At 39.2% G+C, this 17,753-nt stretch overlaps 1 protein-coding gene across 1 annotated transcript in view; it reads left to right on the forward strand.

Annotated features, from left to right (window-relative positions):
- The window catches only part of LOC127437097 (A disintegrin and metalloproteinase with thrombospondin motifs 20-like), a 127,424-nt gene that overhangs the window by 30,323 nt on the left and 79,348 nt on the right, over positions 1-17,753 (forward strand). The window contains exons 9-11 of the mRNA XM_051691762.1: positions 1,217-1,363; positions 7,725-7,866; positions 10,665-10,769. Coding sequence (XP_051547722.1) covers positions 1,217-1,363; positions 7,725-7,866; positions 10,665-10,769 — 394 coding nt within the window. The remainder of the gene's footprint in view (positions 1-1,216; positions 1,364-7,724; positions 7,867-10,664; positions 10,770-17,753) is intronic.

The raw sequence follows: 17,753 nt of genomic DNA on the forward strand, positions 1-17,753 counted from the left end.
CATGTGTGTGTGTGTGAAAGAATGACAGATTATCCACCTGCTCTCAGCTGAATGTCAGAGGGAATTCTGTCTGCTGGAGTTGGCCGAAGTTCATTATGTCCAACTCACAATCAATGAAGCAGCTTTTCAAATCTATCAACAGTTTTCCAAAACCAAAGTTGACTTTACAGTACAATTCAGGGAAGATCACATTTACAATCCATCAACCACATGCGTGTCATCGGTCAGAGGTGATTTTGATCTATTAAGAGCGATTCATTGTGTCCTTAAAGCTGATAAATATCTCATGTTTGGCCTCAGCCTGAAGTTTATAGCGTTTGGCTCTTGAGATGTCTGTCATCTTTGATTCCATCTTTCAACAGTGTGTTTCATAGCTGAAAATCCTTTCATTCCGACATCTTTCAGAACATCGTCTGGCCACGTATTAAAGGAATATTCTAGGCTCAATACATGTTAAACTCTATCGACGGCATGCAGGTCAGCTGTGAGCTTTCTAGTTTTATTAAAAACACTGCCAACAGTGGAGACCAAAAGCTATGGTTTTGAGAAACTGGGAGCTGAATTCTGAAAACTGATGGCTTTAAAGTCTGAACGTTGGTGTCTGTGATCTCTGCTGGTGTTCTGGTCCATCATAAAGGGATTAACGCGATTATCTGGATGCTTTCTCAAGTGATGGTGACATGCCAAACACAACAGTGTCATCTTGGTGGAAGATGTTTTAACGACACCGTCAGAGTTCTCTGTGTTAGTTACTTAGTTAGGAGTCGAGATCTTTTGAAAAACAACACCGATGTTTCTGAAGTTGTGCAGTTGTTGTGAGTGTGTTTGTGTGATTTTACAGCTGTGTTTATTTACCGTCTCTGGATTGTTTCTATTTTGGACATCAGAAAGATTCATTTCAGTACAACTCTTCCTCTCCAAACGATTGAACTTTTCTGGATTCTTCCTGTCTATCATAGTAAAGATGTTTTTCGTTTCCTGTTGATGATCACAGACATCTTGAATGTGTATGTGTATATTGAGCAAAACCATTGAGGACACAAAAACTGCATGGAATAGTAAAGATTCCTTAAATGTAAAGAATTAGTTTACCCCAAAATGAAAATCAGGTCTATGGAGCTTCACAAAATCCACTGCTGTTCCCAGACACTCTACATGAGGTTTATGGTGATCTGATTATAAGATCTGATCAGTCTGTGGTTTGTGTGTTTTGAAGGTTCAACATGCCCCATGATGACAGTCCAAAGTGCCGCGAGGCCGGAGTCAAGCATCAGTATCATGTGATGGCCCCGACGCTGAACTACGACACAAGCCCCTGGTCCTGGTCCAAATGCAGCCGCAAATACATCACAGAGTTCCTCGAGTAGGTGACCATCTCCTTGTCTTACACTTTTACACATCTGTGGATTGGTTTAGATGAATGAAATTCCAATTAAGTTCCCATTTCAAACTTTATTTTGTGAACTATTTTAGAATATCTTAGTTAAGCTGACAGACCACTTTAGCTAAGCTGGTGAGGAACCAATTCATCTGATTAACCGTGTTCCAAAACACAACTTTAAATGGCTGACAGATTTGAACCACCTTAAACTAGCATAAAATGAATTTTTCCATTAGGTTGTTAGTCATTTTTTTGTTTGTTTGTTTTTAAAACTAGATTCTTTAAAAAGTCTATTTAGCAAATTTGTCGTTTGTGTTCCCTGCTGAAAAATCTAGATAATGCGAGCTTTAATTGGGTTTACACTGTTTCTAGCTGGTCAAAGCTGGATTAGGTGTTTGACTAGCTGGTCTACGTCTGATGTTCAACTTGGTAGAATATTTAAGAGCACGTAGACCACCTTGACTAATCTGTTAGAGAACTGGTTGAACTGGTTAACCATGTTCCAAAGAAAAAAACCCCAGCTTGAAATGGTTTTTAAGCTAGCATGACCTGGTTTTCTGGCAGGTTGTAAGTCATTTGTTTTGTCTTTAAAAATATATTATATTTAAAGTCTTTAGTTCTGTCTTGGAAAATCCAGATAAATCTAGCTTAAGTTGGCTTGACATGGTTTCTAGCTTGTCAAAGCTGGTTTAAGTGGTTGACTAGCTGGACTGTTAGCTAATGTGGTTGAAGTTGACCCGGTAGAGAATATTGGTGGTAAATTCCTGGTTAGGGCTTGTAGACCACCTTGTTCAAGGTGTTGGGGAACTAATTTATGTGGTCAACCATGTCTCAAAACACAGCTTGAACTGGTTGACCTGCTTGACCAAGTACAGCTGGTATGACATGGTTTTTCCAGTCAAGTAGGTTGTTAGTCATTTGTGTTGTCTTTAAAAATATGTTCTTTTTAAAGTCTTTCAACAAATTTGTTATTTGTTTTGCATGCTTTTAGGGCTGATAGACCACCTTGCTTATCCTGACTAGGAAACTGGTTTATCTGATTCATCATGTCCCAAAACACAGCTTGAACTGACCGAGCAGCAAGATTTACTTGAGCTAGTATGACCTGGTTTTTCCAGCTGGGTGCATTTTTGTTGTGGTTTTAAAGTTAAATGACCTTTGAGCAAGTCTTCCACCAGTCATGCTCTCCAGAGTTTAAAACTGCACTTCCCACTTCACAAGTCCTGTCTTCATCCGTCTGCTTTCTCTGGGGGTGCCGGACAAACAGTAATTTAGTCGCTGGCGTGCTTGGCCCCTCAGCAACCGTAACTCGGGGCAATGGCTCATTGAGGGCTTGCAAAGTGGAGGGAAAGCAGCAGTCCAGCTGAAGGGCTTCCCTTTAAGACAGGAAATGTCAGTTATAATTAGATTTTCCCTGGACGCGACCCTTTGATCTTCTCTCTGCTCCAGTGGTTTCGGGAGCTCCATTGAAGAAAGCCCTGTTGATAAGGGTTTGTATCGTGGAGTTGTTGGTAGCGCACAGCATGCTGAATGACCAGGTTATGTGGACTAGACTGGGACGGGACCTTTTGTCAAAGAATCTAAACAAGGTGTTTAGTAAAGTACAAAGCAAAAGCTAATTATACAAGACAGTGTCTTTGAGTTCAGATAATGTTTTTGTTGAGTTCTTCTAACAAGTTTCAGTTAAGCATCCACTTTGTCTCAGATCTTTCTCCTAAAATTGCTTTAGGAAAAATAAATTGTTGGCATTCAGTGAGAGTATAGAGTACCCGTCTGGCTGCATGATCTCTTTGCATTGGTGAGAACATCATTTGAAACTGTTTGAAGTCATCCAGAGCTTCAAACCCCCTTCACTGATGTCTGCAGCTCTTCACACACAGAGACTCAGTCAAGTGCATCTGTGTTTAGAGTGTCCATTCACACTCAAGAGCTTTACAACACACAACACTCTCCTGCCACTCCAAAAATAACTCGCATGCTCACATACTCACAAAACAGGCCACTTTTACACAAACTTTGTCCAAAAGAAAGAACTTAATTCCATGAATACAGTACACTTCCCATTAGATATGTATGTTAGATAAACTGTTATCTTACATAAAATTCACCTAGAAAATTAAGTCAGCCCTTATTATTGTGATTTTGCACTCATGACCTTTTCAATTGTATTCAAAAATGTATATTTTATTAATTGTATTAAAAAATATATTTTTAATTAATAACAAAATTGTAATTGCCAAAAAAGTAATATTCAACCCCGTTCCAAAAGTTAATGTAAGAAAAAAAAAATGTGTACCCTATTCATAGAAAGTGCCAAATACTCCAGTGTTTTGACAGATGTGAGTAAACACAGATCGTTGATTAAATCCCACAAACCCACTTAAACAGACTAATTAATGTGTCAGTATCTCAGAGGCTTCTGTAACATGAAAGCTGTTTTCACAGTCTGCTCAATAAGCTCAGTCTTTCAGACATTCTTTGAGCCTTTTAGAAACTTCATTTAGAAAAATCATTGATTTTACTTGCTCTGGTAATGACAGAAACAGAGACAAAAACAGCTTTAGTAGCTTGATTATAATGCTAAAACTCTTAATATATCAAGTTCCACTGGAATGGCACTAAAACTTCCTTAATTAATGAAACTGAGGTCAGTACTTTAATGGGTGTTCACACAGGAAGCTATTTGTAGCAACAAAGTGACAGGAAGTCATTTATGTTCAGTAAGAGTTGGTAATTTAACACTGTCAGTGTGTGAACACACTTTTATTCCATCGCAATGGAGAATTCTGTATGTGTAGCATAGTAGATTAGAAAAATGAGGAGCAAACTTTGTCTGCTGTATAATTGAGATGCTTTTGTTCCCACACTTACAAAAATGTACCACAATGGAACATAGTACTTCCATGTTTTTGGACTTGTGTGGTATCATTAACAAAAAAAGTACCCTCACACCAAAAATACCATGGTTTTTCTACATGAAATACCATGGTGTATATCAGAAGTACCATGGTATTACAATCACTGTGCCATTGTGCTACCACAGTTCTTTTTTGAGTAGATAAGTCATGTGTTGGCTGGTTTCCAAAAAAGTACTGTGGTGGGACCATGGTACAGTGATGGTATCAAATGGTAATATCATGGTGCTAAATAATATTTACATGATACTCCAAGGTTCTCCAAATTATACCATGGTTTTACAATGACATACAAAAACAAAAAACAAAAATTACATTTTTGTTTATGGTGAGAGGCTCCTGACCTGTTATTGAATTCATTCATCACAGCGCCTGCTGAATACAGCATAATAATAATATATTACCCATGAGTCATTTTCCTTAATAAACTCACTTTTCAAAACCCACCCAAATGATTCCCAGGTGTGGACTTTGTGTCTTTGCCAAAAGGGTGCAGCCTAACATCAACTGAGGTTTCCCTTACAAAACATACCCAATACAAAAATACCATGATAGGACCAGGGTTTCATGGAAATGTACCATGGTATTACCATGGTATTTTTGATACTGTGAGGGTAGTGTAAGTTTTGAGTTTAAACATACTAGTCTTTCACTTACAAAAAAAGTGGTATTACTATGTTTTTTGAACATGGTACCATGTTCATACCAAGATTTGTGTACACATGCCATATTAATACCATGGTATTCTCTAAAGTACCTTGGAGTACCATGTAAAAAACATGGCAAATTAAGATGGGTATCATTGGGGCCTGGGTAGCTCAGTGGTAAAATACACTGGCTACCACCCCTGGAGTTTGCTAGTTCGCTAGTTCGAATCCCAGGGCGTGCTGAGTGACTCCAGCCAGCCAGGTCTCCTAAGCAACCAAATTGGCCCAGTTGCTAGGGAGGGTAGAGTCACATGGGGTAACCTCCTCGTGGTCGCTATAATATGGTTTGTTCTCGGTGGGGCGCATGGTGAATTGAGCGTGGTTGCTACAGTGGATGGCGTGAAGCCTCCACATGTGCTATGTCTCCGTGGCATCGCACTCAACAAGCCACGTTATAAGATGTGCGGGTTGACTCTCTCAGACACAGAGGCAACTAGGATTCGTCCTCTGCCACCCGGACTGAGGTGAATCACTATGCGACCACGAGGACTTAGAGCACATTGGGAATTGGGCATTCCAAATTGGGAGAAAAAGGGGAAAATCTCTCCCCCCCCCCCCAATAAAAAAAAAAAAAAAATGATGAGTATCATTAAGCATATCATTAATCACCATGGTATTACCTTCTGATACCATTAGTGTTCCATGGTATCAGGGTTGATTGCTGGAAAATTGATGACTCAATACACTTGATTAGTCGGTCTCCATCTTGTTTTCAATTTAGCTCCCGCATCGGCAAATGTTAAGTCATGCAAATTGTCTGATTTTCATTGGTTGCAATGTGAAAGGTTGGTGGCAACCGTGGCTTCAGGGGTAGCATTGTAGCTTGACGTGCCGCTCCGAATTTATCGCATTGGAGAACATTGATTAGAGTCATGTGAAAGGGCTTTAATTCACACACTAACACAAAACTTATCTTCAGTGTAGATCTGAGATATTTGTAAAAAAAAAAAAAAAATGGTTTCAGCTTACCAAGTTCTGTAATTGTATCACTCTTTAAGAGCTCTACAGTAAATGACTCCAGTGAAGGTTTTCAAGAGTGGCTTTTGTCAGCTTCAGTTTTTGCTCTTTTTAATAACAATCTCATAACTCAAAGTCTTACATGCTGATGACAAGGTGTGGAGAGACGAGAGTGTATAGCACTTCTGAAACAGACAGGAGAGTTGAGACTCTCTCTCAACGCTGCCATCATAATTTACCTCCTTTCCCACTGTTTGAGAAAAATGAATACCTGGGAATGACACTTGCTGCTGAAGTAGTTTTCCTTTTTTTCTCCCTCCTGAATACAAAGGTGTCTTGCAGGGTGTCTTGAGTTGTAGTAAAGGGAGGTAATGAGAGACCGACTCAGTTGTGGTCTTCTGAAACAGGTGTTTAACGTCACCTCCAAGGACAAATTGCAACAACAACATCAACAAGTCACATAATTACACATCATACAGCTCCTCTAGCCCTCAATTTCCTTTCTTCAACTTGCCAAAAGGTGAGCACACAGCAGCGCAACTGAGCACAGTCTTTGGCGAGTGAAGTTTATTTTGTTGAATAGTTCTCTGGTACTGTTAGTTCAAGAGCTATTTAAACCCTCCTGAAAAATCCATCTTAAACCAACCTAAGCTGTTTTTTTGGTCTTAGCTGTTTTAAACAGGTCTATATGGTCTCCCAACCTGGCCAAGCTGGTCTTCAGCTAGTGTATCTGGTCTCCAAGCCTAGTAAAGCTGACCATCTGGTCTTCAAGTCTGGCCAAGCCAGTCTTCAGTTGGTCTATCTGGTCTCCAAGCCTGGCCAAGCTGTTCTATCTGATCTTCAAGCCTGACCAAGTTGGTCTATGTGGTCTTCAAGCCTGCCCAAGCTGGTCTTCAGCTGGTCTATCTGGCCTCCAAGCCTGGCTAAGCTGGTCTACCTGGTTTCCAAGCCTGACCAAGCTGGTATATCTGGTCTCCAATCCTGGCCAATCTGGTCAATCTGGTTCCAAGCCTGACCAGGCTGGTCTATCTGGTCTCCAAACCTGGCCAAGCTGGTCTTCAGCTGGTTTAGCTGGTCGGCCAGCTAGTCTCCCAACCTGATCAGCTGACAAGTTTCAAAAACTACTCTAACACCAGCAAATGAGACCAGCCAGGCCAGGCTGGGAGACCTGCTAAGACCAGCTTGATGATGAAGCTTGATGTTGTGCCCTCAAACAGGGTCTTCTGTTGCTCCTTTATTTGTTTCAAAGGGAAGGGTGTGGAAGGACAAGATATGCCATTACATAATGGGAAAGAGTGCGAGCTGGAGGCATGCTGGGCTGATGTCCTGAAACATAGTTATTCCTGGCACAGTTGTGTTGATGTTTGGAAACCCATCATTTTCACTTGGGGAAAGCTGTTTTCTTTCCCACATTGAAATGCTGCTTTTGTGTTTCTGGTACAGTGGAGGTCTAACTAAGTCCAGTCAATCAGTTACCAGCAGGTAACAAAGCCGACCACCCACCCTCATTGAAGTAGAGCTTACGCTTGGCCTTCAGACACTGGGTGAAATTGGAAAGACTTGCATTGATTTTATCCATTGCTAAATGAAAGAAAATAACAAATGCTATACAATAAGTTTCAATAAGACTTACTCTGTCTGAGGACAGACAGATCACTTGTCTCGATAGAAACTGGTATGAAAAAAACTAATTTGAAGAGTTTGAATTGGAAGAGCTTTCCAGTGCGTTGATATCTATTGTTTTTTTTTTTTTTATCTCATTAGCACTGGTTATGGTGAATGTCTACTGGACGAGCCCTCAGGCAGAGCATATAACCTTCCTAACCAGCTTCCAGGTCAACTCTACAATGCCAACCGACAGTGTGAACTCATGTTTGGTACCGGCTCTCAAGTCTGTCCATTTATGGTAGGATATCTGTCAACTTCACCTAATTACTGTTTAGCAGTGGCGAATTCTCAGGGCCAGCAAAGCCTTCCTGCTGGCGTAACATGCCAAATAAATAAATAAATAATTTTCATCCTTTCATTCTCAGTCACCTATGTATTTTTAACCGCTTTCCACTCTTAATTAATCTACAAACAAATAGAGAAAAACGAAAAGTTTATCCAATTTATTCCTTGATGCTTACAAGCAAAGTGTGACAACTGTTTCACAAATCGCATGCCCGAAGCAGCGCGTGAGTTTGAGCTCCACCCTGTCAGGCCTTCAGAATTTCTACAGAATCCCTCAACAGTGCAGTGAATAGGCATCTAAAGTCAGATTGTCAGATTCATCAGCCAATCATATTGATTTATTTGTTCTTGGTGGGTGTGATCTTTAGGATATTTCCCGGTCGAGGCCTTCTAGCTGGCCTTGAGTGACGCAATCATGCTTTAAGTGATGTACGTAATTTGAAAGTGAAGTGCGCGAGATCTTGCTGACGAGTCGGCTGTCATCACTGCTGGTATTACCGTTGAGAAAGAGGTCCTTATGGATTTAAAAACACGAGATGTTCTGCATGACCGTGTGATTGCTTAATTTATTAAACAGGAAAGGAGGACTGATTTTCACTTCAAGTAAATTGGTAAGTGCTTTTTGCATTGTTACAGCAACATTAGGAGTTTTCTAAGTGTAAATTAGACTGCTTGAGCATTCAGTGTCCGATCAAGTTTTGAAAAGTAGTGCTGCATTCCATTCAACTCGGAAAGTCGGATTTTACAACTTCCTACTAGGAAAAGTGCAATGGAATGCATCTTGAAGTCAGAATTACAACTTGTAGGCTCGAGCAGAAATTCTCAACTCCGATTTCGCTGAGATGCCATAATGTCACACAAACATGTCGACACTCAGGGAGATATACAAAGTAAGTGATAAACATTCACTTTATTAAGTAATATCGATAAATGACTTTGTTTCCACATTACATGATATTAAAGCTTGTTTAACAAATGCCTGCTGAAACAGGTGTATAAAACATTATAATCTCTTTTGATAATCATACACCTGAAGCTTAAATGCTAGCGCTGCAGCATTGTTTATCAGTTGGGTTGCTAGGAGACATCTCTAATGAGAGTGAAACCCCTGCTAAGCTAACGGGAGCGTTGCAGTTCTGAATATCAGGGAATGGAATGCATTTATGGTCGGAGATATCAAGTAGGAATATCCCACATCCAATTTGAATGGAACGCAGCATAACCGTGTACCCTGACGAAACAAAATTTATTGCAAGCAATATTTAAATCGCAAATATTATTAGATCGATTTTTCCAGGTATTATAGATGTCCTTGGTAGATTCATATGAATAATTATGATTTTTGAATGTCTGTTCGGGAGACGTTCATTTCACAAAACAGTCATGCTGCAGTTAAAATTAGGTTTGCTTGAGCATTAAGTGTTATTTCAAGTTCTGGCTTTCGTGCATGGACATGTTTTTAAAACAGCTGCGACATATTGTATAATGCCCAAAGGCACAGGGTGGCTTATTCATTGTGAAACTGTGTTTTCTTAATGGCATGAATCACACTGAAGGCCTAGACTTTAAATGCACAGCCCGCCACTGCTGTTTAATATGATAAAGCTAAAGTAAGTCAAAGTACAGATCCAGAAAAAAGTGACATTAGTCAGCACTGCCAAATCTCGATTAGAAACAAATAAGCTAAAACAAATATATGAATGCATCAAACCCTGGACTAGGCATTTAAATAGCCATAGCCATTCTACTCTAATGGTTCTAAGAAGTGATGTCATAATCATAAAGTGACAGTTCTGCACATTCTCATTACCGCAACATGTCCAGACAATTTACTTTTACTTTTCCCATTGTTTTCAGTGATTATTCACATTTCCGTTACACAATAATTTAGTAAAAACAATTTTTTTATTATTTTTTTATTGCAATTAAAAATATGCTACAATTATTTTTTTTCCATCAAAATCTGCTAAAATGAATGGCAAAACCAAGGGAGTACCACTATGATGTATAAATACTTTACAATTTAAATAATGTATTTTTTTTTCACGTTGCTGTAATGAGAATATTATTTAAAGAAGAAAAAATCTTAATGCCGCAAAGCATAGACTTTCATAAGATCTTCATAAGAATCACAAATAGAGTGAACTTAAGTTAACTAGATGCATGTACACTTAACTCAGATTTACTATAAAAATATAATTGTTTCTACTTAATAATTAATAATTGATTTAAATGATGACTGATTTTGTGTCAGTTGTCAAATAAATTTAATTACCCAAAGAGTTGCACATACAACTATCCATTCACCTATGCGTAAGGAGGAATCACATAAATTGAACAGGGTCTAACTTCACTAAAGGGAACACTGATCACCCTAATGGTGACTTTGAAACAACTATTTACAGTTAAATAGCATAAATAAAAACTTATTTAAATGCCCCGATGAGCTCATTTTGACCTCACAAACATGTTAAGAATTTTCAAGCACAAAGGCTATGGATATCCCCCACATTCCCAATTATGTACTGGATGTTTTGAGTTTCAAACACTTAAAATCTTTATTATATACATTCATTAAACAGAGATATTTGAGTTATGATTCCAAATATTTCATGTAATGTTTATTTAAGACAACTTGATTGTTTAAGTAATGACTAATTTAGGGTTTACAGTTTAGATCTGTTCAGGGTTATATTCATCAAATGTTTTCGTGTCTCCACTTTTGACCAAAGCGATTCTTCTCAAATACAGAAACAGTGCAAGCGTCTTTGGTGCACCAGTGCCGAGGGCGACCATAAAGGATGTCGTACACAACATATGCCTCTCGCTGATGGAACCGAATGTGGTTATGGCATGGTAAGACACTTTCCCTAAACTTTTGTTCTTCTTTTTTTGTTAGACTGTCAGTCGTGCCTTAAACTGACATGTCAAAGCTAATGAGAAGGGTCATTTGAGCTTGTGAAGGTGGTTCCCTTTTAAAACTCATTCTTGTCTGTGAAATTAAACCTTGACAGCAACCATAGCACTGAGTCAAATTAATTTAGTGTTGTTTAACCCAACTCCATTGGATTTAGACCAGCGCTTACACAAAAGACCCCACATCACTGATTCAGACTCGAAGAAGAGTGCCACGAAAGGAGGGGGTTGGTTTTCCCTTTTTAACCCTTTAACCTCAAGGAAAACTTCAAACGCTGTGTGTGAAAGGGTTGGAACAGTATTAGGTCACCTCACACCAACATGGAGGGGCTGGAGTAATGGGCTACTCGAGCCTTTCTGAGTGAACAAAATGTTAACAGAGGTGAGCAGTATCTTAATCCAACCAAAACAACTGCAATCAGTTGCTGGGAAAGCCAAAACCTTTCTCAGTCTCATTAACCGTGGGTCTGCCAGGTGCTATGTGAAGCTCTGCAGTGGAGGGAGAGAGAAGCATTTGTTTGTTGTTCCTAGTTTGTTGGCATAAGGACCCACTGCTTTCTGATTAAAGCCACAAAGGCATGAAAGAGTGCATGTCAGTGTTAAACTTATAATCATTATTTAGGAGAGAAATGGGCCTCCAGTTCTGAATATCGCTGAAATTATGTCTATTAATGCTTTAAAGAAATAGTTTGCTCAAAAATGTAGATTCTGTCAATATTTACTTACATCACATAAATACCTGACGAAGGTCACACGACCGAAATATTGTATTAGCCAAATATTGTATTGTTTATTCGTAAGCAGCAGTGTGCTGGATTTTGTTTCTTGTTTACTTACCCTCACATAAGAAAGAAAGTCATACATGTTTGGAGCAACATTAAAGGTGCAATATGTAACATTTTTCATGTAATATTCACCTTTTTTTTGCCAATGTGTGAACGGCTTGTAATGCAACTTAAAATATGAGCCCTTCCCGGACTTCCTAGGTTGCCTACTAAAGCCTGTAGACTGATTTTCATGCAAAGGGAGCGGGTCGCTTTTGCTGGGAAAATCCAAAGGATGTGACATTTATGCGCGTTCCCGAGAGCCTTGCCTCAGACAATAGCTTCTCTTCGGTTATTCAACAGTGACAACAGTCTGCAACACTAGGTAATGTTATCTTAGAGATGGAATCCAGCAAACGTCCGGCTCCCAGCACAACACCGACTCCTATACAAACTCTGAGTAAGCCAAAAAAGACATTTATCTACATGATGCTGGTGAATCACGTTCAGCCTCTTTGTACGTTATGTCATTGTTTTGGTCGATGCTCGCATCCCTGTGGAGTGTATGCACGAGAGTGAGCAACAGGTAGCTGGCTGCAGTTCACTTAATGGCCACAGGTGTTATTAATAACAAGGGTTTCTGAATCTTACATACTACACCTTTAAGTGAAGAAAAAAATGACAGAATTTTCATTTTTGTGTGAAATATTCCTTTAGCATTCTGGCAAAATAACAGACTGTAATGACTTTTTAAAGCCACAGCAGATCAGCCAACAACATGAAATGATGATAATTTATATCAAAACACTCTTCAGTCGTACCATGCCAAGCGGAATAGTTGCTGCATAGATCTCCGTGACTCTTCAGCAAAAACAGGTACACAGAGGGTCTTTTTTCTTGTGATTCTGCCCCTCTTGGCCTCTGCACCTTTGTTTGTGGTGCTGAGGGCCTGGTGTCAGCTCCTCATGGGGCTGTTTGAAGTGGCAGGAGTTGAAAGGAGAGAGGTTCTCAGTGTCTGCTCACCTGCTCGTCTAGAGCTCTTTAATGTGGGAAGGTACTCACGAATGCTTTTTTAAGACTTCTCTGTCTCTCTCTTTTTGCCTCTGTCTTGTCTCCCATGTATCTCCAAAACATCAGCTGTTTGATCCTGCAAACCGCTGTTAAATGGACTACTAGGTACGTAAATGTCAGCCACTGATACTAGTCAGCATGTGCTTTTAAGTAATTAGCTCAGCAGGTATAGCATTGCGCGTGCACACACACACACACATACTGTATATATACTGTATATTATATACAGTTCAAGGACCTATGAATGGCTACTATATATATATATATATATATATATATATATATATATATATATATATATATATATATATATATATATACAGTATATAGATAGATAGATAGATAGATAGATAGATAGATAGATAGATAGATATACTGTATAGTAGCCATTCTTAGGTCCTTGAAAACATATAATATATATACACAAAATTCCATAAGAACACACACAATGATCAAATGTATACCTTGAAAACACTGTAAGTGGCTTTGGAAAAAATTGTCTACCAAGTGAATGAATAAATGAAAAAATCTAGTGGAAATGCGAAATGGCAACGTGACAAATCCAACATAAGGATCCGGTCCACAATTGCTTTGATTCTTTGTGCTCCCCTAAACTTTCCCCCTCTTTCACTTGGCCTCTCTCTGTCCTCCTGTTTCCCTACTGCTCATCCTCTCTCATCTCTCCATCTCTGGCGCTGGAGTGAGTAATGTGGTCACATGACCCCAGCGGTCCATCTGTCATCTGGCTCAGTGAGCCCTGTACTAACAAGGGCATCCCATAGCTTGCTGTCTATAAATACCACCAGCTCCTCACATCACGGAAAGAGAGTGGAGGCACCGGCTCATGTCAACTCCAGGACGAGCTGGTCTGCCATCCAGAGGCTCCTGTGAAGAGCCCAGTGGCATGAGTATGTGGTGTGCTCACAGGAGGGTTGGAATGGCACAGAAAAGAGAAGGAACCCCCTTCATAGATTGGAATTTAAGAATGAAGACCCTTTTTGAAAAGACCATAATTGTTGGTGACCAGCATGTTTTATGTGCTGGTTTCCTGTATGGGATGCTGGGATGCTGGCTTCCCTAACAGGCCTCTGAACTAGTTTAACCAGCAAGCCTTGAAAACCATGCTGGTTAACCAGGTGAACAGAATGACTATGCTGGTCACCAGCTAGATCAGCAGTAACTAGTATAATCCAGCTTGGACCTGTAAAGATATGTAATATGTAAAATATGTCAATATAATAACATACACAATGTCAGTCACACAAACACAAAACACCATCAGGGTAACTCACATGACACTAAAATAATGCAGCAAAAAACAAAAAAAAAAACTAAAAAACATAAAATGCAACATAAGTGTACAAAACTGATCTCAGAAATAAGAAGAAACATGTTAATAAAATATCAAATGTGATGGGTCATGCACAGATTTTTGGGAATACCCTATTATTCACCATAATTTTAATGATAGTTTGGCGTAAAAGTATGTATTGTTAAACATACAATAATATAAATTTCTCAGAATCATTGTTAGCTATAAGGTAATTCATAATTTTTACTTGTGCTTCTAAGAGGGCCAGTGTGAAGTTAAAGCAGCTAGTCTTGATTTACTGCTGTATAAAACAGCAATAAAGTTAATCAGGGACACAGTTTTTAACTTGTTTTAAATGTGTAGCCAACAAAAAATACAGCATCCAGTTGATCCACCCAAAATAAGTATTGTAATAGAAATTCTATTAATTGAAATTAATCAAAATTAAAATATAATGGTAAATAATTGTCGATTATAATTTTTATCATAATCATGGAGCCCTAGATACAAGTTAACCAAATAACAGTTACTGTATCACTTTTACGTTCTTTTTCTGATAAAATTACAATATTCTACAGTGCAGCTGGGGGTTAGTCACTACTGTGTGTTTATTAGCAATAAAAAGTGAAGTAACTGCTTAATAGAGTCATTTTATTTGAACACAATAGTAGCATTCCAATAAAATTGGTTGTGAATGAAAGAAAAATCAATAAACATCATGTTTCTTCACATTTGTGCTTGTATTTGTTAACTCTTCCAATAAACTGCTTGATGTTTTACCTTAGATGTTGTAAAGAATACAAAAGAGGCCTTTGTGTATCTAGCCAGCCTCAGTTCAGCAGAACTCTCAAACTCCATCAACCTGCTCTTGTCTCAGTCAGTTAGAGAAAGAAAATGAAGTCTTGTAAACGAGTGGTGGTGGTGTAGTGGACTAAAGCACTGAACTGGTACGCAAAAGGTTGTTGGTTCAGTCCCCACAGCCACCACCATTGTGTCCTTGAGCAAGGCTCAAGGCTCCAGGTTGCTCCAGGGGGATTGTCCCTGTAATAAGGGCACTGTAAGTCGCTTTGGATAAAAGTGTCTGCCAAATGCATAAATGTAAACATCTGGCATAGGGGAAATTGTTGGCCGTGGCTCTTGGAGATTGGCTGGTGTTACTGGCAGCTTAATCCTGGCAGCTCTCCTCCATGTGCATCACTTGTTAGTTCGCTAATTTGCACACGTTTCTGAGAGTTGCCCTAAAACAGCGATACAAAATCTGATTTTACAAGTTTTTGAATTGTGGTTGTCTTGCTTTTTACTTTGGCCAAGTAATCAGGTTAAGCACACTCTAAGATGAAAGTTGCACAGTGGCTGTACTATAGGTCACTAGCAGGCCTATACGGAATCTGCGTACTATTTTTTGGCATTTTCTGTGTTGATTTTATTTTTATTTCTTTTACGGATTGGATTTAAACATGGTAAAATATGTTTAGAGTACTACAGGCTTAATAGCTGCTTTAATGCATGATCAAATTCACTAAAATAAATAATAAACACACACTGAGCAGGAATGTGTGAAAAATTGTTCAGCAGAGGTATTCCAATTTTGCGGAAATCTGTGTAGTTTTCTGCTGAATTCTGCATAGGAAGATTCTTTATGGGACTGGTCACAAGTAGGCCCTTCTGTATCAGGATGCTGGTCACATGAGCTTCACTATCTGTATTCACTTTTTGTAGTTTTTGTAGCTTGCAGTGGCAAAACTTGTCACCACAGTGTCCCACTAAAAGCCTCACTACACTTCCATGAGTCAAAAGAGCCCACCCTCATGTTGCTACGATGTTCTGGTGCAGAGATATGGCTGTTTCTGTACAGTTTCTAGGGTGTTCCATCTGGTTGCTGGCAGTTGTCAGGGTGATAATAAAAAGGCTTCTTGCTATCCCAAGGCAAATTAGCCCAGCCCCATGTCTCAACAATGTTCTGGTGCAGAGATATGGCTGTTTCTCTACAGTTGCTAGGGCGTTCCATCTGGTTGCTTGGCAGTTGTCAGGGTAATAATAAAATGTCTACTTGCTATCCCAGGTCAAAAGAGCCCACCCTCATGTCTCTACAATGTTCTGGTACAGAGATATGGCTGTTTCCCTATGGTTGCTAGGATGTTCTGTCTGGTTGCTTGGCAGTTGTCAGAGTGATAATAAAAAGTCTGCTTGCTATCCCAGGTCAAACGAGCCTACCCCCATGTCTCTATGATGTTCTGGTGCAGAGATATGGGTGTATCTCTGTGGTTGCTAGGATGTTCCATCTGGTTGCTTGGCAGTTGTCAATGTGATAATAAAAAGTCTGCTTGCTATCCCAGGTCAGAAGAGCCCACCCCCATGTCTCTATGATGTTCTGGTACAGAGGTATGGCTGTTTCCCTACGGTTGCTAGGATGTTCTATCTGGTTGCTTGGCAGTTGTCAGGGTGATAATAAAAAGTCTGCTTGCTATCCCAGGTCAAAAGAGCCCACCAAATGCAACTTAATGCTCTCATAGCCGAAGGCTAAAATTCAATTTGGTTTTACTTGAGTTTAATAGCGATTCAGCAAGATGAATAAATGGACCTATAGATGTCATCAATTAGCTTTTGTATAACAGGTTGTAGTTTAGCAGTGTGTAATAATTACAAACTAAAGAAACGCAATTAAACTTAATGTAAAGCAGGACGAGTCGTCGTATTGCATAAGCATGATTTTGAAGGATTCTTTTGGGAAACCAAGCAGCCTCTTTTCCTTAACGTGTGTTTTGTCGAGTGACATCTGTGTGCTTGTATAGATTTAAGGAAGTGATTTGTGTAAATGTGTGTTTTTGTCCAAGTGCTGTTCAATCTGTACTGTAAGTACTCCTATTCTGTGGGTTTGTTTTAGCTGCTGAAGTCTGTCATTAACATCTAAAGGGATTATTGGAGCAGCATCAGCTGTTCATTTCATACACTGTCACATCACACTCACATGTCAACATACTTTAAAGAAACTGGCAACAATCGTCATGTTCTGTCTTGTCCATTTACTACTGGTTTCTGGACCCTGTTTGTGCTCGAATGCCAATTAATCGTCTTACTCGTTTTTAGCTGTAGAAGTAAACTTAAAGGAATAGTTCACCCAAAAATGAAGTCTGTCATCATTTACTCATGTCGTTTCAAACCTGTATGACTTACTTTCTTCCGTGGAATGCTAAAGAACGTTACTGTAGGCAGAATGTTAGTCTCTGTCACCGTTCACTTTTGTAAAAAAGAAGATCTTTTTCTATCCGTTCCAGAGTGGAACTTCAATAAATTGCCCTTGAAGGTCTCTGCGTTGTTCTGTCTTTTCTGAGCACTGAAGTAAATCAATTATTGTTAATTCACACATTTGATTCCGTTATTCATTTTATCTGACTCCAATTTTATATTAATCTGACTCCAATTTTAAGTTGACCTCTAATTTATATTTAAGCTCTAATTAATTTCTGATCATTCTTTTAATTTAACATTTTTAGGTTATTGATTACTCTAAATCCTCTTCTATTCATTGTCCTTTTGATCTTTGGAGACTTACGCCGGCCGTTATTAAATTACGTAAACCTCCCGAAAATGGATAGCCAGTTCCGTTCTTAGTCAGCGGTTGTAGGGTTAACTAATATCATCTGGTTTGGCTTGTCTCATAACCAGACGATATTGCCGCTTAGTCACGTACATACAACTTGCTAAGACGGGCGGTGAGCAGTGACTGAGAGTCTTTAAATGGCTTTCTCCTACCCGGTTGTTCTGAGTGGTTTCTCC

The sequence above is a fragment of the Myxocyprinus asiaticus genome, chromosome 48, assembly GCF_019703515.2.
Source record: "Myxocyprinus asiaticus isolate MX2 ecotype Aquarium Trade chromosome 48, UBuf_Myxa_2, whole genome shotgun sequence".
Taxonomy (NCBI): Eukaryota; Metazoa; Chordata; class Actinopteri; order Cypriniformes; family Catostomidae; genus Myxocyprinus; species Myxocyprinus asiaticus.